Here is a 19,338-nt window from a genome sequence, read left to right on the forward strand (position 1 = left end):
CACGCCGGGAGGTGGGGTGTGATGCAGAGCCCACCATGTGCCTTACCCCAGCCGGGACACCCCCCCCCCCCCAGCCAGCCCCCAAGCAGGCGTCGAGGCCGGGCGCTGTGAGAACGGTCTTTAATGAGCAAACAGAAACGTACTGCAGGTTCCTAAAACGGCCAATATGCAACTACCCGGGGGCGGGCAGGACCCCCGCGCTGGGCTGCGCCCACCCGGCCCCCCCGCACACCTACAGGGACCATCTAGGGGAAAAGTGCACAAGGAACAATTCACATCTGACACTACCCCCGGGGGGAGAGGCTGGGGAGGGGGGAGCGGGGAGCGGGGCCGGGGCGCCCGCCAGATAGCACCAGTGCGGGACGTGGGGGGGGGGGGGGGGGCGGGACGGGGACCCCGCTCTGCCGGGGCCACGCACAGCCGGACCCGCACCCCACCGGCACCCGCCGCGGGTGCCCGGGAGCATCGCCGGCCCCGGCAGCCCCAGGGTCCCCGGCAGCCCCGCGGCGGGGCGTGGAGGGGCAGGGGTGGGGGGTGCTGCTGGCACGGCGTGAAAGAGGCGGCTGCCGTCGTGCACGGAGGGATGGGGACGTGCGCGCGCGCAGGCGTGCGCCTGCCGAGGGGTTCACGTGTGCGCACGTGTGTGCAATGAACGTCTCGCTGAGACCATGCGTGGCGCAACGTACGCGTGCACGCACACGGCAGTGAAGTGCCTGCACCTTGCACGGAGGCACGCGCGCGCGCGTGCACGTGTGTGCTACGAACATCTCACCCAGACCACGCGTGGCGTGACGCACACGCGTGTGCACACGTGCGCAGCAGCTGGGGAGCCCGCCAGCCCTTTGCACGGAGGGATGCAGGCGTGTGTGCACGCGTGTGCCGGCGGGCAGCTGCTGGCACCACGCTCGTGCAGGCGTGTGCGTGCCCCGACGCCGGGCGCGGGAAGGGCTCATGCATCCCGCGTGGGGCCGAGGCCAGGGTGGGAGAGGAGGTGGGGGCCGGAGGGGGTGCAGGGATGGGGGGGGGGCCCAGCCCGGGGGCGGGAAGGGCGGAAGGGGGGTGGGGGGGGTCCCTGCTTCTCCCCTAACGCTAGTGACACAAACCACTTCGGAGTATTTCCACGTGATGCACAAACAAGTCAAAAATTCACTGATCCAAACCCAACGTGCAAACAGAAAAGGGCCGGGGCAGACCCACCCCCTGCCCCCGTCCCCTCCTGCCGGCCGGGCCGCGGACCCCAGCCCCCGACCCACCGTGCACGGCTGCCGGCTCACGTTGCCGGCATGGCCCCGCGGGCAGGACGGGGGCCGGGCAGGGCCCCCCGGTGCGAGGGGAGCCCCGCCGGAGCCGGGGTCCCGGGGGGGGCGGCGTGGGGCCGGCGCCTGGTCCTCAGTTGGGGGACAGGTCCCCGGCTCTACCAAATGCCGCTCGACCGGCCTCCGGGGGGAGCGAGAATCCGGGCCGAAGCTCGCTTTGGAACGTGGTCATCGATCTGAGAACCTGCCGGACAGACGGACAGACGGGCGTCAGGGCTGTCAGCGCCGGGGCGAGAGCCCGATGGCCACCCCGGCACCCCCAGCAAGGCCAGCAGCCTCACGGGGTCCCGGCTCCCACCCCTCCGCCGGCATCGTGGGGACAGCGGGTGCTCCTCGGTCTCCTGCAGCCCCGCTCCCACCTCGGCTGTGCTGCACGCGGTGGGCGAGCACCGGAGCACCGGTGCCTCGTGCAGCACCGGCCGTGCTGGGACTGACGCTTGCGACCCCCCCAGGCCCCAGCGTCCCACCCTGGGGGGTCAGAGCGGCCCCGGCCCTGCCGGGAGCACCGAGCGGGGTGCCAGCAGGGAGCATCGCCTGAAGCTGCCAGCCCCGGCACGGCCAGAACTGAGCTGCGGTGAGAATGGGCAGCACGGAGTGCCGCAGCCGAGGGAGCAGGATGCAGCCAGCCCCACTCCTGCCGGAGCATGGCACACGGCTCGGTCCCGTCCGGCACCGGGCAGTGCCACGGCGGTTGTGGGGTGGGATGGCGGGTGCCAGCCGGCACCGCGGGGATGCCCCCCCATCCCTCCGGTCCTGCTCCCGTGGACAAAGGCGCCCGCCGGGGCCAAACACAACGCATGCGCCGGCTCAGTCCTGCCCGCCTCGGCCCCCCAGCCACCCCCTGCCCGGCACGGACCCCCACCAGGCGCAGCCACGCGATGGACGGTGCACGGAGGGACGGGCGAGGGCTGGAGGGGCTGCGGGTCTGGGGATGGGGTCAGCTCCCTACTCTGCCACCGGAGCACTGGGGCGGCATGGCCCCCTGCCCAGGAGAAGGGGGGCTGCACCCTGGGGTGGTGGTGGGGACACCCTGGGTAGGCAAGTGCCCGGCCGGTGCCGGAGAGCCGCCGGATGCGGGGCTTCCGGCAAGCCCCGGGGCGGGGGGGGGCTGGGTGCGGGGCCGGGGCTGCCGTGACCCTCGCTGCGGCCCCGCTCTTACCGGACAGGCTGAAGCTGGACTCGTGGAGGTCCCTCATGCCCCCGTGTCGCGTGGCGGGCCGGGTGGGCGTATCGGCCAGGGGCGTCCCCGTCTCTTTTTTCCCGGCATGCACAACCACGGCCACGTCCCCCAGGTACGGGGTGCGATCCACACCCCGCAGCTTTAAACTCTGCCGGAAGGGAAAGAGAAAGCAGAGAGAGCGTCAGCCCGGGCGGCACCGCGCCACGGCGGGCGGGGGGCTGCGGCCGGGGCGTGGGGGGAGCACCAGGGCGCCCTGCGGCGCGAGTGGGGTTAGGGGTGCCACTGCCTTACAGCGGGGTGCGGATCAGCCGGGTGCAGCGGGGGAAGGAAGGGGCCCAGGGCATGCTGCGGCTAGGGAGGGGGCTGCGGTGTGGTGGGGGGGCTGCGGCGTGGGGAGGGGGCTGCGGCGAGGGGAGAGGTGCAGCTGGGGACAAGAGGCATTGAGCGGGATGCTGGCCGGGCTGCAGGGCTCCCGGTGCAGGAGGTGCCAGCGCAGAGCAGTGCCAGGGCAGGGGCTGGGGAAGGCGGGTGGTCCCGGCGGCGCAGCCCCTCGCCCCCGTCCCCCCGGCGATGCCAAGCTGACCCCCCCGCAGCAAGGCGCAGGTGAGTGCTCAGAGCGGCTCGTGCAGGCAGGCGATGCCCCATGCAGATGCAGCAGCAAGACCCTGCCCTGTGCCCCCCCCCCCCGGCGCTGCCCCCAGCCGCGCACGGCTCCAGCCGGGCACCCCGGCGCTGGGCATCGGCTCCCAGCTCCCTGGGACGGCACCGGGCCCCCCCCGCTGTCCCCTTCCCTCGCAGCATCAGCACCACGTCGAGCCCCCCCAGCGCATCCCCAGGGGCTGGCGAGAGGCGCGGGGGCATGGAGGGGTCCCCAGCACTGGGTCTGCCGGAGCTCCTGGGTGTCACGCCGGGACAGCCCCGAGGACCCGCAAGTGCAGAGGGAGACAGCGGGGTGGTGGCCATGCCCCTCGCCCACAGTGGGTCAGCAATGGGGTGCAGGGCCGGCGCTGCAGGATGGGGGCAATGGGGGGGGGGGGCAGAGAGGAGGAGAGGGGCTTCTGCAGCCCCGCCAAGCGTGGGCGAGACCTGCCCTGCAGACCTGGGGGGGCGCGTGCCCCGGGGTCCCCTCCTGTCCCAGTCACGTGTGTCCCTGTCCCTGCCCCAGTGCGTGTGGGGCCACCGTGAGCTCGGGGGGGGGGGCTGCAGAGGGGGGGCTGCAGAGGGGGAGACCCAGCAAAGGTCAGAGAGCCTGGGACAGCGGGGCACGGGGGGGCCCCCGACGCTTGGCACGTGCCTTGCACATGTGCCGGGATGACCGCCGGCTGCAGCAGCGCACAGGGTGACCGTCCCCAAACCCTCTGCGCTGCCGGCATGCGGGCAAGGGCCCAGGGAAGGGCAGGAGCTGGGGGCGGGGGGGTGTCCTCCATTGTATGCCCACCAGCAGGGATGCCACCGTCGGCGCTTGCCCCTGGCCGGACACTGCCGCTGCCATCCTCCCCCGTCCCCGGCACGAGGCACGCTGCGCTCCCGCCACGCGATGCTCCAGGGCGGTACCGACCACGGCACGGCGTGGCACCGGGGCGGCATGGCACTAGGTGGCACAGACCCATCTTCCCGGCACTGGCAGCACCGACCCACGCCGCTGGGACCACTGCGGCCCGCCACCTCCCTCGTCCCCTCCAGCGGCTGGGAGCCAGGCACGGCGCAGCCCTGCCCCACGCCGCGGCACAGCGCCGGCACGGCCCCCACCTGCCCCTACCTTCTCCCGCTGCACCAGCTTCTTGTAGACGGAGTCCGGGAAGGAGCGGAGCGGGCAGAACTTGCCGGTGCCCTCGGCGCACATGAAGACGCCGTTCTCGTAGACCACGCGCCCACGGCTGATGGTGACCAGGGGCACCCCGTGGCACCGCATGTTCTCGTACAGGTTGATGTCCCCCCCTTGCACCTGGGTGCTGGCCGAGATGGTCCTGGGCGGGGGGACGGGGTGGTGAGCAGGCGCCCGGCGGCACAGGGAGCCCCCTCCCCGGCCCACCCCCCCCCCACCCCCCCCGCTGGCTGCACTTACTTGGTGGCCTCGGGGTCCCAGACCACGACGTCGGCGTCGGCCCCAGGGATGATCCGGCCCTTGCGGGGGTACAGGTTGTGGATCTTGGCGGCGTTGGAGCTGGTCACAGCCACGAAGCGGTTCTCATCCATCTTGCCCCCGACCTGCCACCGGAGCAGGGGGGGGGTGAGGATGTGCCGGGCCGCATCCTGCCCCAGCCCCGCAGCGCTGCCCGGCTGCCTGCGCCCCGTCCCTCGCGCTCCGTGCTGCCCACCCCAAACCCTCCCCAACACCTCAGGGGGTGCTGCCGGGGCCGTGGCCCTTGCTGGGACCCACCGGGTTGCACTGGGGAGCACCTCGCCCGCCCCCGTGCCAGAGGGCAAACACCCCATGGGACGTCCCGTGGGACCCGGGGAAAGGGCCCTCCCGCCCCAAAGCTGGGGCAAGCTCAGCCCAAGCCGGACCCACTGCTGAGCCCCCCTGAGAGCCGGGGGCAGGGGGCAGCCCTGTCCTAGCCCTGTCCCGGGGGTGCCTGTGGGTAGGGGAGGGGTGCGGGACCCCGTACCACGCCTCGCTCCCAGATGATGTTCATGCGGTCCTGCACCCCGCTGACGCCGTGGGGGATCTTGGTGAAGTCCTCCTTGCCCATGGCTTTCTGCTTGGTGCTGAAGGGCCGGTGGTCGGAGGCCACGATGTTCAGCGTGTCGCTGTGGGAGGAGGGGGCAGAGCTGCTGACGGCACGGCCGGGGCGGCTTGGCCACAGCCAGCCGGCGGCGGGGCAGGCGGCTGGGAGCGGGGTGCCCGGGGAGCTCAGTGCCCGAGGAATGGAGCGCCCATGCAGTGGGGTGCCTGGGGAGCTCAGCATCCAGGGAGCAGGGTGCCTGGGGAGTGGGGCACCCACGCCATGGGGTGCCCGGGGATCTCAGCACTTGGGGAGCAGGGTGCCCGGGGAGTGGGGCACCCATGCAGTGGGGTGCGCTGGGAGCTCGGTGCCCGGGGAACTCAGCATCTGGGGAGCGGGGTGCCTGAGGAGCTCAGTGCCCGGGGAGTGGGGTGCTTGGGGAGCTCAGCACTTGGGGAGCGAGGTGCTCGGGGAGTGGACACCCACGCAATGGGGTGCACAGGGAGCCGGGTGCTCAGGGAGCTAAGCGCCCGGGGAGCAGAGTGCCTGGGGAGTGGGGCACCCACGCAGTGGGGTGCCCGGGGAGCTCAGTGCCCAGGGAACGGGGTGCCCAGGGAGGGGGGTGCCCAGGGAATGGGGCACCCAGGGAGTAGGGTGCCTGGGGAGCTCAGTGCCCGGGAAGCGGGGTGCCCAGGGAATGGGGCACCCACACGGTGGGGTGCCCGGGGAGCTCGGTGCCCAGGGAGCGGGGTGCCCAGGGAGGGGGGTGCCCAGGGAATGGGGCACCCAGGGAGTGGGGTGCCTGGGGAGCTCAGCACCCAGGGAGCAGGTTGCTTGGGGAGCTCAGTGCCCGGGGAGTGGGGTGCCCAGGGAATGGGGCACCCACACAGTGGGGTGCCTGGGGAGCTCAGTGCCCGGGGAGCGAGGTGCCCAGGGAATGGGGCACCCATGCAGTGGGGTGCCCAGGGAGCTCAGTGCCTGGGGAGCGGGGTGTCTGGGGAGATCAGCACCCAGGGAGCTCAGTGCCTGGGGAGCGGGGTGTCTGGGGAGATCAGCACCCAGGGAGCAGGGTGCCTGGGGAGTGGGGCACCCACGCAGTGGGCTGCCCAGGGAGCTCAGTGCCCAGGGAACGGAGCACCCATGCAGTGGGGTGCCCAGGGAGCCCAGCACCCAGGGAGCAGGGAGCCCAGGGAGTGGGGTACCCATGCAGTGGGGTGCCTGGGGAGTGGGGCACCCAGCATCCCAGGTGCTCAGCGAGTGCTTGGGAAGTGCAGCACCCACAGAGCGAGGCCCCGAGGGAGCACAGTGCCTGGGAGGTGAGGCACCCAGAGAGCCTGGTGCCCAAGAAGTAAGGTGCTGGGGATGTGGGGTGCCTGGGGGCTAGCCCAAGGAGGGGGGGGTGCCTGAAGGATGGGGTGTCTGGAGAGCGCAGGGGAGCAGGGTGCCTGGGGAGCAGGGCGCCAGAACGCGTGATGCTGGGGTGACGGGGCAGCCAGATGGCGTGGCACCTGGGAGCAGGACGCCTGGGCACGCTGGACACCGGGGATGCCCGGAGAGCACCGCGCCCTGGGAGCGGGGTGCCCAGCGAGCGTGGCAGCTGGGGAGGGGGTGCGGGGAAGCATGGCCCGCAGGGAGGGGTGCCCATGGCGTGGGGTGCCCGGGGTGCCTCACTTAGCGAGCAGGCTCATGAGGTAGGCGGAGGTGTTGGTGTCCAGGCGCAGCGGTGGCACGGTGACATAGGCGGCGGCGTGGAACCAGTCCTGGTGGTAGTAGTGCAGCCCGGTGAGCGTGGCGTGCGCCGTGGTCGTCTCCGCGTACACCACCTTCCCTGCCGGGGCGGAGGCACACGCGTGGGGCTGGGGGCAGCGGGGCGGGGGGGCGGGTGTGCGAGGGAGGGGCGTGCACGGGCAAGTTGCAAGGAGCGCGTGTGAGCTCTGCCCGTGCCGGTATCTCTGCAGGCAGCGTGTGCCCCCGTCTGGGCACGAGCCCCACGTCCACGTGCGTGCCCGCGTGCACACGTGTGCTCACGTCTGTGCTGCGTGTCTGCGCAAGCAGAGCTGCGGGTGCCCTGCGGCTGTGGGCCCGCGGGTGCACGCGCGTCCGAGGGCACGTCTCCGCGCCCACACACGTGCTCCTGGGCCCGCGTGTCCCTTCCCGCCTGCACCCCTGCCCGTGCGAGAGCCCGCGCGTCTCTGCGTGCGTCCACGGCCCCGCATCTCCTGCGCCGCGCGTGCCCACGCCTCCGCACGGGACACGGCCCTGCATGTGCCCCTGCCCGTGCTCCTTCAAGCCCGTGACCTTCCCGGTGCCCACATTCGCCCCGTCTGTGTCCCGTGTCCCCGCGTGTCCCCCTCTGCCCACGCGTGTCGGAGCCTCCCGTCCAGGGACAGCCCGCACGGCAGGGGGCGGAGCCACAGGGCAGGGGGCGGAGCCACAGGGCAGGGGGCGGGGCCCGGGGCGCCAAGAGCCGGGGGCGGTGCTGCAGGTGGGGCGGAGCTAAGGGCTCTTCCACAGTAGGGGGCGGGGCTACAAGGCAGGGGGGAGCGCCAGGGGCTCCGCCTGCAGAGGGCGGGGCCAGCGGGCGAGGGGGCGGGACCAGCGGGCGAGGGGGCGGGACCAGCGGGCGAGGGGCGGGGCCAGCGGGCTCCCGCCGCATGGCCGCGATCCCGGGGGAGATGGAGGTTTTGCCCCACTGGGGCCAGACCCCCACCCACACCGAGTCCGGGACCCACGGGGGTCCCCGTCCCACCCCACTGCCAGCCCGGGGGAGTGTGGGGGGGTGTGGGGCCCACGTCCTGCCCCAGGGGGAGGCCGCTCCCGGGGGTCCCCATCCGGGCCCCCTACCTTGCATCTTGGCGGCGGCGACGACGTCCCCCGCAGACATGCTGGAGACGTTCACCAGGTAGACGGGGCAGTGGGTCTGTGGACAGGGGGTCAGTGCCACCGTCCCCGCGGCGCCCCGGCTCCGTGGGGGGGTCCCCGCGCCCCTACCGGGGCGCAGGGACCCCCCCACGGAGCTGGGGCACCCACCCCCAGATGTGGCAATGGGGGATGCCCCAGCCGCAGGAGGAGGTGGGATGCCCACCGCGCTCCGGCACGGCCGTGTGCCGCACACCCAGCTCGCTCGCGGGGGCGGGGGGGGAACGGGACCCCGGCACGAACCGTCCTGGCCGCCTGGCTCAGGACCACTCACCCTGTTGGCAATGGTGATGACGCGGTGCGTGGCCTCGGCTTCCAGCTGCGGGGAGAGCGGGCGGTGAGACGCACGGCACGGCACGGCACGGCACGGCACGGCACAACGCCCCAGCCGGGGTACGGCGCGGGGTCAGGCCCGGTGGCACCGATGGGTGGGTGGGTGGGTGGTGCGAGGATGGGTGTATGGACAGGCGTGTTGGTGCACGGACGGGTGTGCAGATGGCGTGCCGGTGGTGCGGAGACGGGTGTGCAAATGGTTGCGCAGATGGTGTGCAGACAGGTGCATGGATGGCGTGCGGATGGGTGCACGGACGGCACGGGTGGGTGCATGGGTGGGTGCATGGGCGGTGCCAGCTGTGAGGATGCCCCGGAGCATCCCAGCCACGTCCCGGGCCACCGCCTGTGCTGGGACTCGGGGACGCCAGCAGTCACCTACCTCTTCGGGCCGGCTGATCTCAATGCCCTCCGGCCCAGTGATGCCCAGGTCCAGCGCCTCCTTCGCTCCCTGGGGAATGCGGGGGGGAGGCGTGGTGTGTGTCAGGGTGGGGGCGACGCGGGGGGCTCTGCCCCATCGCTACCAGGCCCCTCATGGGCACCCCCCAGCCCCGGCGCTCACCTCAGCCACCAGCTCGCCGTTTTCGGCGTGGACCCGGGCGATGGCCCCGATGTCGCGGCAGGCCCGGAAGACCTGGTAGAGCTCGCTGTCCCGCAGCATGTACAGGTCCTTGTACGTCATAAACATCTGGAAGGAGTTCACCCCCTTCTCCCGCACCAGCGTCTCCATCTCTGCCTTCACCTGCGCCGGGACGGGGGGGGTCAGCGCGGTGGCGGGGGGGGGCACAGCAGCTCCGGGGTACACGGGCAGCCATGGGACACGCTCCCCCCCCTCCACGGGGCAGGCGTGGGGCGAGGTGCCCCCCGCCACGGGGCAGGGACCGACGCTTTGCCCTTGGGGACGCGAGAAGCAGGATTTGTGCACGCACCCCGGGGCGATCTGGGGAGCGACAGATGCTGGGGAGGAGCGGGGGGGATTTTGCTCGCCGTGTCACGCTGTGATCTGGCCCTGGCCTGGCCGGTGCTGGGATGCACCCCGGGGGGACACCTGCTCCGTCCCCATCCATCCCCTGCTCTGCCTGGGGAGGGTCTGGCCGGGCCATGGGGTACGCAGGGGCCGGGGGGTCTCCCTGAAGCATGGCCGGGAGCAGCCTGGCTCAAGCCAGGCCTGATCCTGCTCCGGCAGCTTCGGCGGGGACTGCAGGGGCTGAGCGTGCCGTGGGACGGGGTCCGGGCGCCGAGCAGGGCCAGCCCCCATGGGGGTCGTGCTGCAGGATGGGGTCCCCCCTGAGCTGGGACCACCGTGCTCGGGCGTCCCGGTCCCCTCCATGGAGCAGCAGCACCTTCCCCGCCCCGGCGAGGGGCTCAGCCCCACAGGGACCCCCTGCCCCGCTGAGCCCGGATCAAGGCAGCTCAAAAGGCAGCCTGGGGGCTCAGCCCAGCCCACCCCAACAAGCAGCTAATGGGATCAGCGGGGCTGGGAATTAGCCCCTGCTGCAGCAGCTGCTCCCGGGCACCGTGGCCCCGGCGCCTGCCTCGCTGTGCCGGGGTCAGAGCCTTGCCGTACCGGCGCGGCACGGCCAGACTCACCTTGGGCGCCCACCAAGTGATGCCCATGTGCAGGGCGTAGTCGCAGCAGACCTTGGGGTCGGCCAGGCTGCGGCACTTCTCGTAGGCGTCCAGCAGCGAGGTCTCCTTGTCGGGCAGGACGTGGCCGATGATCATCGTCGTACCCCCCACCAGGGCTGCCTGTGGGTGTCGGGGACAGCGGTGGTGAGGGGACAGGATTTGCCCCGCTGGGGAACGGCCCCTGGGGCCTGCGGTGCTGCCCACGCCGCGGGGCGGCACTAATCCTGCCTGGCTACGAGCGGGGCTAATCCCCTGGGCAGCCAGGCTAGGGCAGCCACATTTGGGGCACGGAGTTGCCCGCAGGCAGGTGGGGGCCCTGGGCTGGGCCCCATTGCAGGCAGGGATCCCCCCCCCCCATCACCCTGGGGTGCAACTGCCCCCCGCGGCGCCCTGGCCCTGCCCGCGGCTGCCTGGTTGCAGCAGCACATCTGGGCACACGACACATCTGGAGGGCCCCATCCTGCCGCCCGCCGGGGCACTGACTGCGCCCCCCCCCCCCCGCCACCGACCGCTGGATTTGGGGTGCCAGGGGGACGCCCTGCCTGGGCTGCCCATGGGCCTGGGCACCGCAGCCGCCGCGCCCCCAGCGTGGGGCACGATTCGGGATGGGGCTGCCCAGCCCAGGCCAGGCAGCACGGGGGCCGCAGGGAGAGCCCCCCCGCTGCGGCACACGTGGGCAGCAGGGCGGGCGCCGTCGCGCCTGACGGCGTCCCCGGCTCACCTGGCCCGGCTAATCCCCAAAGCTCCTTTACCAATTGGCCATCGCGGGCTGGCACGGGCCAGTGGCACCAGTGCAGTGCTGTGAGGCAGCCTGCCGGGACGGGGAGCAGGCACGGCACGGGGTGCCCACGGTCGCTGCCCTGGCTCCCTGCCCTCCAGCACATCACCAGGCCCCTCCGGGCCCCTCGCTGTGCCGTGGCACAGGGCCTGCCCCGGCACCCCAACCCCTTTGCTGCAGCAGCCGTGGCAGAGCCGAGCCCCCTGCCCAGGGATGCTGAGCACCCCGGGGCCAGGCACGGCCAGCACCAGCCCGGCACAATGGCTGCTCTGTGTGGGCTGCTGGAGACGGCCAGCCCCGGTGCTGCCCGGGACAAGCCTGTGCCGGCCCCTCGACAGGCAGCGGCACCCGGTGCATGGCACCACCGGCCCCTCGACAGGCAGCGGCACCCGGTGCACGGCACCACCGGCCCATGGCAGGGCCCTGCAGCACAGGGAGAGCCCCGAGCCGGGCTGGCACCGCGGTGCGTCCCCACGGCAGCCTCGCTGCTATAGGTGCCTTCCACCGAGCCCGGCCCGGGTTTGCCATGCTCTGGTCTGGAGCTGGACGAGTGTCCCCCTCAGCAGGGTCTGCGGGGCGCCGAGGGGTCCCCACGCAGGACAGCGCCTTTGCTGCGGGCAGGTGGGCTGCACCCCATGGGGACCGTCCCTGCCGGGGCGCCCACCCCTCTGCTCGCCCTCCCAGGGCTGGCAGCGAACGTGGCCGGGCAGGGGGGCCAGGCTCCCGGCTGCCTGGGCCGGGGGCTCATCTGCCGGAAAGTGGCATCTTTCGCCCGCTGCCCTGTGCCAGCAGCATCGGCTCGCCGGGGGCACGGCCAGCGGCACGTGGGGAGCCATGGGAGCAGAGGGGCTCCACGACGGCACAGGGCGCTGCGGCCCCGGTGAGGGAGGAGGATGCTCACAGCAAGCGGACCTGATGGATGGGGACACGGGGACAGCCTGTGCACGGTGCCAGGCCGCCGGGGAGTTGATGCAGCCAGCTGCCCGCAGTGCCGGGGCAGAGAGCCTGCCCACGCCGTGCAGCTCTCACCAGCGGGGCCCGGCCACCGAACGCTCTCACCTGCCCGGCATTCCCCTTGGCTGCGGATGCTCCACGCCGACCCCCTGCAGCACCTGCCGGCACCCCGGGGGGCCAGGGAGCCCTCCCCGAGCAAACCCACCCACCGGGGGCTCGGGGTGTGGGCAGAGGGTGCAGGCAGCGCGCCCGGGGGGTGCAGGTGGGGGCCGCGGCCGGGTGGTACCTTGGTGCCATGGTAGAAGTCATCCACGCAGGTGGCGTTCATGAAGGTCTGGTGGAAGTGGGTGCTGGTGTCGATGCCGCCCGGGATGACGAGCTTGCCGGTGGCGTCGATGACCTTGGCCCCGCCAGGGATCATGAGCTCGCGGCCCACTTGCTGGATGATGCCGTTCTCGATGTAGACGTCCGCCTCCAGCGTGCAGTCGTCATTCACCACCTTCCCCCCCTTGATGAGGATCCGCATGGTGGCCGCGTTGGCGAGCATGGCGCTGTGAGGGCAGGCGTCAGCCCCGGGGCGGCCGCCGGGTGCCCCCGTCCCACACAGCCCCCCAGGGCCAGGGTGGGGCTCACCCCCATTGCCCACCCCTGAGGGTCCCAGGCTGGCACGGTGCTGCCGCTGCGGGGGTGAGTCCCCCTTCTCGGCACGGGGACCCGGTGCAGGCAGACAAGCAGGCAGGACTCCGGGCAGCCCCGCGGCTGCGCATCCGACATGCCCGTCCCCACCCTGGGCCATGTCAACACTGGATTATCCTGGGAAATCCACGGGGGGGGGGGGGGCCGGGGCGCCGAGTCAGGGGCTGCCGCCGTGCCGAGCCCCCCTGCTCTGGCGATGTGAGCCTGCACCCCGGCCAGCGCTGCCCGCCCCGTGGTCCCAGCACCCGGAGCCGGCCATGGAGCGGGGCTGCAGGACCCCCACCCCTTCCAGCCCCACACGCTGCCCCCCCCTCGCCCCCTCCCCCCCCCCCGGCTGTGGACAGGGACCCCGGTGCGAGGGAGGGGGGCCGAGCCTCGGCTGCTGGTGCCGTGCGTGCCGAGGGGACGCTGCTGGGGCTTCTCCCTGGGGCGCGAGCACCCATGCTTGGGGCAGGCTGCCCGCCTTGTCCTGGTGGCACCGTGGGGTGGCCGGGGCCGGTGTGGAGAGTGCCGGAGCTGGCATCACACGCCGGGGCCTCTGCCCCACCGCCCCGCACGGTGCCAGCTCTGCCGGAGCCCCCTGCGCCGCCCCAGCGCCGCCTTCTCCCCCCCCCCAGCAGCGAGGGGTGTCCCCAGACACGATCTATAATTCATTTGGTAGATGAAGGTCAAACGCGATCGACCCATCTGAGCAGGGACGGCACGCAACGGCTGCGCGGGCACCCCGGGAGCGCGTCCCGCCCTGGGGGCACGAGGTGGGCTGGGACCCCACCAGAACCCACCCCCCCAGAGACCCCTCTTGCGGGGACCCCTGCCCCATGGAAGCCCCCCCAGGGACCCCGGCGGTGCTGCCCGTGCAGGGCCATGCCCAGCGGGGTCGGGCAGTGCTGCCTCCCCTCCTCCAGACAAAGGCCAGGGCGCGCATGTGGGCAGCAGGGCACTGCCTGGCCTCGCCGACACGACCACGGGGCAGAGCCCACGGCAGCGCCGGCCGCGGCTGACCCGCACCGAGCAGCTCCGGCTGTTGCGGGGCAAGCGGGGCCCCAGCACCCACCCGACCCCAATCTCCCCAGGCCCCTGGACAGGGACGGCGCACGCTGTCCCCGCCGCGACGCCGGGGCCAGCACCGGGCCATGGGGCAGAGGATGCTGCCGGTGGGGGCACGGTCCCTTGTGGCAAGGGGCTGGCCCGGTGCCCCCACGGCCCTGCCGCTGCTCTGCGCGGATGCTGGGGCTGGGGCACCGCTCCGGAGGGACTGGCCTGAGCACGTGCCAGCGATTCCCAGCCGCCCAGCGAAACGCCGGCTCGGCAGTAAATGGCTTCCCCGGGCGCCGGACCTGGCAGAGAGCCGCGGTGGCTGTCGGGGCAGAGCTGGGCCCTGCCAGCAGCTGAGCATTCCCGGCGCTGCGGGCAGGAGCAGCTGCCCGGGGAGGGTGGGCGGCTGTGCCCACCACAGGGCCACAACCGCGCTGGGGCTGGGGGGCACCGGGAGCCCTTCCCTGGGCCGGCTCCTGCCCTGGGGCTCCGCAACGGCAGTGCCAGCCCTGCCGCGGGCAAGCCCGGTGCCGGCCCGTGCCTCGTCCCGCCGCTCTCACCCCGGTACAGGACCGCAGCGAGCACCTGCCGGGGTTCCGCAGGCAGCCCCCCTGCCACGGGGAACGCTCCTGGGAAAGGCAGCCCCCCGCCCTGCCAGGAATGCTGCCGCCATGCACAGCTGCGCCGGCTGCTGAGGGACGGCAGAGGAAAACGGGTCCCAGTGGAGCCGAGGCAGGATGGCAGCGACCTTCCCGCCGGCAGCAGCTCCTCATGCAGCATGCCAGGCTGCCGCGGCACGCCGGGCACCGGCACACCAGCCCGGCCGGTCCCGGGGCAGCCCCTGCCCCTACCTGCCCCCCCCGCCGCGCCCCCCAGGCCCGGGCTCTGCCTCAGGCACCCAGGGAAGCTGCTGCCCCGTGCAAGAGCTGTGCTGGCGGGCACCCGGACCCACGGCCGCACTGCTGGCCCCAGGGGGATGAGGGGGATGAGGGGGACAGCCCCAGCCGGAGACCTGCCGAGCCCCCGCGCCAGCAGCAGCCAGGACGGGGAGAGATGTCGGGGCAGAGACCGACCTTGGTGGGGTGAGGGACCACAGGAGACACAGTGGTGCCCACTGCCCCCCCCCCCCCCCCCACTGCCCCCCCCGGGACCCCAGGGCAGGGGTGGGCTGGGCAGGGGGGTGTTCACACGGCACAGGAATGGGGGTGCGGGAGGGAAGTGGTGCATGGCACCCCGAGATGAAAGCAGGTTGCTGTGACGGACAGATCTGGAGCGCGGCAGCGCGTGGGGAGGCAGCCTGTGCCGGCTCCCAGCGGTGCCGCAGCACCCCCCCCCCCCCGTGCGGCACGGGCAGGGCCCCCCGGCACAGGTGGGACGGGGGGGAGGAGGGCACAGGTCCCCACAGCCATGTCCCAGCCCCGCTCCCCACAGCGGCTTGGGGAGGGGGTGACTGTGCCCCCCCCCCAAACCACCGTGCCCCTGCTGTGCCCGGTGCTGCACAGAGCAGGATGGGAGCCGACCCGCCCCGGGGTCCCGCACAGCCATGGCTGCCCTGGGGCTGTGCGGGCAGGGCCATGCTGCCGGACACGGCCCGACTGCCGGCTGGATCCGGGAGGTCCTGGTGCAGGTGGGCGGGTGGGCTCTCCGGCCCCACAGCCCCGGCCCCACGGGGGAGGTGGGGGAGAGGGTGGCTGCCACGGGTGTGCTGGAAGGGGGTGAGCGTGGCAGAGCGTGGCAGAGCGCGGCAGAGCGTGGCAGGCAGGCAAGGCGCTGCCTGTGGGGATGGAGCATCACTCGAGGACACAGGCGAGGGCGAGCCCGGCGTGGGCTGGACACGATGGACAGACAAGGGCTGGCAGCTCAACACGCTGCCCGTGGCCTCGGCCACCACGGAGCCGCCCACGCCGCCGCTGCCACCGCCACCATGCTCCCCCCCACCCCGCTGTGCCGGGCCCCTTTCCTGCCCCCTCCTCGGGGACCCAGCCAGCCACCCCCCGCACCCAGCCCCAGGAGAGCCCCGCTGCCCCGACACCGAGCCCCCAGGACTGGGCATCGCTGCCCCCCACCTCCTGCACCGCCAGCTGCCGCTCCAGCCATCACGCCGGTCCCCATGCCCAGCCCAGGCTGCCCACCGTGGACTGTCTGGCACGCCAGTCCCCCTCCCCAGCTCACACCCAGTCCCCCCCCAGCTCACACTGAGCATCCCCAAGGGCTCTGCCCCTCTGTCCCCCAGTGTGCTGCAGTGCCAGCGCGGCACAGCCTGCCCTGGGAACACCAGGGCTCTTGCCCGCGCCCCGGCGAGCCGCTGCGGCGCGGTGGCACAGCCAGCATCAGGCAGCGGCGGCGGCGGCGGCGGCTGCTCGCTGAGGCAGCAGGCGGGAGGTTTCCGCGAGACAACAGGTTCCCCAGGCCAGGCAGAAACGCAGTGTCAGCACCGGGGGGGGGGGCGCAAGCATCCTCAGGGACCCCCCGCCACCGCAGCCGGCACCCCCACGCCGCAGGCCCCTGGCTCGGCCGTCCTTGGGCGCTGCCGGCAGCCCTGGCCGAGCCCCGGGAGGCGGGGGGCCGCGGTGGCGCTTCCCGGCATACAAAGCAGCGCGGCCATCTCGGGGGGCTGGCGGCCCCCCCAGCGCCCGCCGGCTGCTCCGCCGGCCCCGAGCCACCAGGGCTGGTGGGGCGGGGGCACGGGGACAGCTGTGACCCCGGCAGGACAAAGGGACCCCTGCCCCGGCGGGGGCTGCTGGGGGGGCACCTGTTGGGGCCGGGGCGGCTGCTGGGCCTGGCCTTTGTGCTGGGACGGTGGGGATGCGGCGCGGCCGCACGCAGAGCTGCATTGTGCGGCGAGGCGAGGACAGAGGCTGCTCCCGTGCCCGGCCTGCCGCAGCCCCTCCACCGCCCCCTGCTTTTGTCTGTGCCGGTGAGCCCCCCGGCACCCACCCTGCCCGGCACCCACCCTCCCGGCTGGGGCTGCTCCGCCTGGGCCCTGTCCGGGACCCTCCTTTGTCAGGGGCCGGGCTCGGTGACTGTCCCCTCCCTGGCAGGATCAGCCCCGCCGGTGACACCAAACCACAACCGCCACCTGTCCCCGGCCGGTGGTGGCAGCTGGGTGGGCATCGACCCCCCGCCCCGGAGATGCCTTCTTGGGTGGTCACGACCGCCATGTCCCCCCAACCCTGCCCCTTCCCCGGCTCCGTTTTGGTTACAGCCAGGCCGGGAGCCGGCGTACCGCTCCGGTGCTGCGCGAGGGGCCTGGGCTGCCCTGCCCTGCTGCCGGGGGGCCCGCCGGCCGCCCCCCCGGCCAGGATGAGCTCCGGTGCTGGGATGACCGAGCCACCGCCCCGGGAGGGACGGGGAGACCCGAGCTGCCCCGCGGTGACCGGGGGACCACGATCCACGGGTGAAGGGCCAAGGATGCTCCGGTAGAGGCGGCCGCCCGTGCCGCCGAGCCCGGGGTGCTGCGGGAGCGCGAGCAGCCGGTACTGGTCCCCGCGGGCACCTTGGCGCGGCACGCTCTACGGCACGCGCCACGGCACGGCCACACCCGAGCGCGTGTGGGGCGCGCTGCCACGGTAGAAGGGTGCCGGGTGCCCGGCGGCATCCCCCGGCCCCGTTACGGGGTCCCCGTCACACCCCAGGCGCTGACCCCAGGCTGTGCCGGGTGGGTGCGTCGCAGGCGGCACTGCGGCAGGCCGGCGGCGCGGCGGGCACCGACCCCGGGGGTCCTGCCAGCCCTCGGGGGGGGGGGGGGGGTGTGGTGCCGGCCCGGGGCTGCGGGGGGTCCCCGGGCAGAGACCGGAGCCGCTGGGGGGGGGTCCCCGGGCAGAGAGCCGGCGCCGCCCGCCCGCCGGTGCGGGGGTGCTGGGCAGGGCGCAGCCCCGCTGCGGGGCCGGGCCCCGGGTGAGGTGCGGGGGGCGGCGGGGCGAGGCGCGGCCCGGGGGCGAGGGGCGGCCGCGCTGGCGCTGCGGCGGGGCCCCGGTGCCCGGCTGCGGGGGGGCGCGGCGGGGCGCCGGCCCCGCCAGCCCCGGGGCGGCCCCGCAGACAAAGCCCGGTGCCGCCCAGCACAAAGGATGCTCCGAGCCGGGGCGGGGCCGCCCGGGAGCCCCCGCGGAACAATGGGCCGGGCCCGGCGGGACCCCCCGCCCGCCCGCCCCCCCCCTCCCCCCGCCCCCGCGCCCCGGCCGCCCCGGGGTCCCCGCTCCTCCGCGCCCCGCGCACCTGCTGCTCCGCACCCGGTCGCGACACGGCGCCGCCGAGGGAGCTGGGCCCGCTGGGGCGGGGCGGCCCCGTCGCCACACCCCGCCGAGGCCAGCCCCTCGCGCTGTCGCGACACCACCGCCCTGTCGCGACAGGTGACTCGCCGTACGTGGGCGGGGCCACACACAACCTTTCTGCCCCGCGACACCCCGCGAGGCGCCCCACGGGGGGGTGGCGGCGGGGCACTCCCCCTCCTCGCCTGTCGCGACACCCCCGCCTGTCGCGATACACGCACCTGTCGCGATTGTCCCACCCGTCGCGATACGGCCGCGACAAGTCAGGTCCCGCCGGTGCGGGGACGTGCGGGAACAGCCCAGCCCAGCCCACCCCGCCCGGCCCCGCCGGTACCTCCCGCTCCCGCTCCGGCTGCGCCCGCCGCGCTCCCCGTCCGCGATCGCCTCTCACCCAAACCTGCGCGGCGGGGGCGGGGCCTGCCCGCCGCCCCGGCCAATCGCCGCCCGTCTTCCCCGCCGGGGACGGGGGCCAGGCCCCCCCAGCAGGGTGGGCTGCGCGCGGCCTGACTGACAGGCGATGGGGCGGGGCCGGCGCCCAGGACCCCGCCCAGCGGCGGCCACCTGCCCGCGCGGTTGCCGTGGTGACGGGAGCCGGCACAAAGGCGCGCGGGGGCGGCCCCGAGTAACCCCGGCCCCCCCGCGGCACTCGATGGCACCTCCCCATGGCCCCCCGACCCCCCTGACCCCCCCCGGCCCCCCGTGCGCCCCCCGTGGCCCCTTCAGGCACCTCCCCACGGGACCCCCCCATAACACCCCCCGGTCGCCCCCCCATGCCCCCCCCCATGGCCCCCTCACCCCCGGTGGCACTCGATGGCACCTCCCCATGGCCCCCCTGACCCCCCTGGCACCTCCTCACGGCCCCCCCCCGGGACCCCGTGGCACCCCTATAGACCCCCACCGTGGCCCCTCCCGACGACCCATTTCCCCCCCAGGGTAACCCCCCCCCACGACACCCCCCCATGGCACCCCCTGACACCCCCCATAGCGTCACATCGCGCCCCCATGGCCACCCATGACATCGCCATAAGCCCCTCCCAGTACAGCCCGGTGACACCCAGTACAGCCCAGCAACACCCAGCAGCACCCAGTACAGCCCAGCAACACCCAGTACAGCCCGGTGACACCCAGTACAGCCCAGCAACACCCAGTACAGCCCGGTGACACCCAGTACAGCCCAGCAACACCCAGTACAGCCCGGCGACAGCCAGCAGCACCCAGTACAGCCCAGCAACACCCAGTACAGCCCGGTGACACCCAGTACAGCCTGGTAACACCCAGTACAGCCCAGCAACACCCAGTACAGCCCGGTGACACCCAGCACAGCCTGGTAACACCCAGTACAGCCCAGCAACACCCAGTACAGCCCGGCGACACCCAGCAGCACCCAGTACAGCCCAGCAACACCCAGTACAGCCCGGTGACACCCAGTACAGCCTGGTAACACCCAGTACAGCCCAGCAACACCCAGTACAGCCCAGCGACACCCAGCAGTGCCCAGCACAGCCCAGTAACACCCAGTACAGCCCAGCAACACCCAGCGGTGCCCAGCACAGCCCAGTAACACCCA

The 19,338-nt window shown here is 73.9% G+C and overlaps 1 protein-coding gene across 5 annotated transcripts; it reads right to left on the reverse strand.

Annotated features, from left to right (window-relative positions):
• Nucleotides 1-1,327: 1,327 nt before the first annotated feature.
• On the reverse strand, nt 1,328-18,212 carry DPYSL5 (dihydropyrimidinase like 5). 5 transcript variants are annotated; one of them, XM_076332447.1, is made up of 13 exons: nt 18,163-18,212; nt 12,059-12,323; nt 10,002-10,160; nt 8,974-9,153; nt 8,794-8,862; nt 8,356-8,400; nt 8,007-8,082; nt 6,834-6,990; nt 5,106-5,247; nt 4,562-4,704; nt 4,256-4,463; nt 2,476-2,644; nt 1,328-1,500 (listed from the first exon to the last, which is right to left on the reverse strand). In XM_076332447.1, the coding sequence occupies exons 2-13, from the start codon at nt 12,317-12,319 to the stop codon at nt 1,415-1,417; spliced, it is 1,695 nt and encodes a 564-aa protein (XP_076188562.1). In that variant the 5' UTR covers nt 12,320-12,323; nt 18,163-18,212; the 3' UTR covers nt 1,328-1,414. The 5 variants fall into 5 exon arrangements, with proteins under 5 accessions (XP_076188562.1, XP_076188559.1, XP_076188561.1 ...); XM_076332444.1 differs by having other exon boundaries at nt 18,106-18,167; XM_076332446.1 differs by lacking the exon at nt 18,163-18,212 and adding an exon at nt 17,993-18,059.
• Nucleotides 18,213-19,338: the final 1,126 nt, after the last annotated feature.

Source organism: Aptenodytes patagonicus, chromosome 3 (assembly GCF_965638725.1).
Source record: "Aptenodytes patagonicus chromosome 3, bAptPat1.pri.cur, whole genome shotgun sequence".
Lineage (NCBI taxonomy): Eukaryota > Metazoa > Chordata > Aves > Sphenisciformes > Spheniscidae > Aptenodytes > Aptenodytes patagonicus.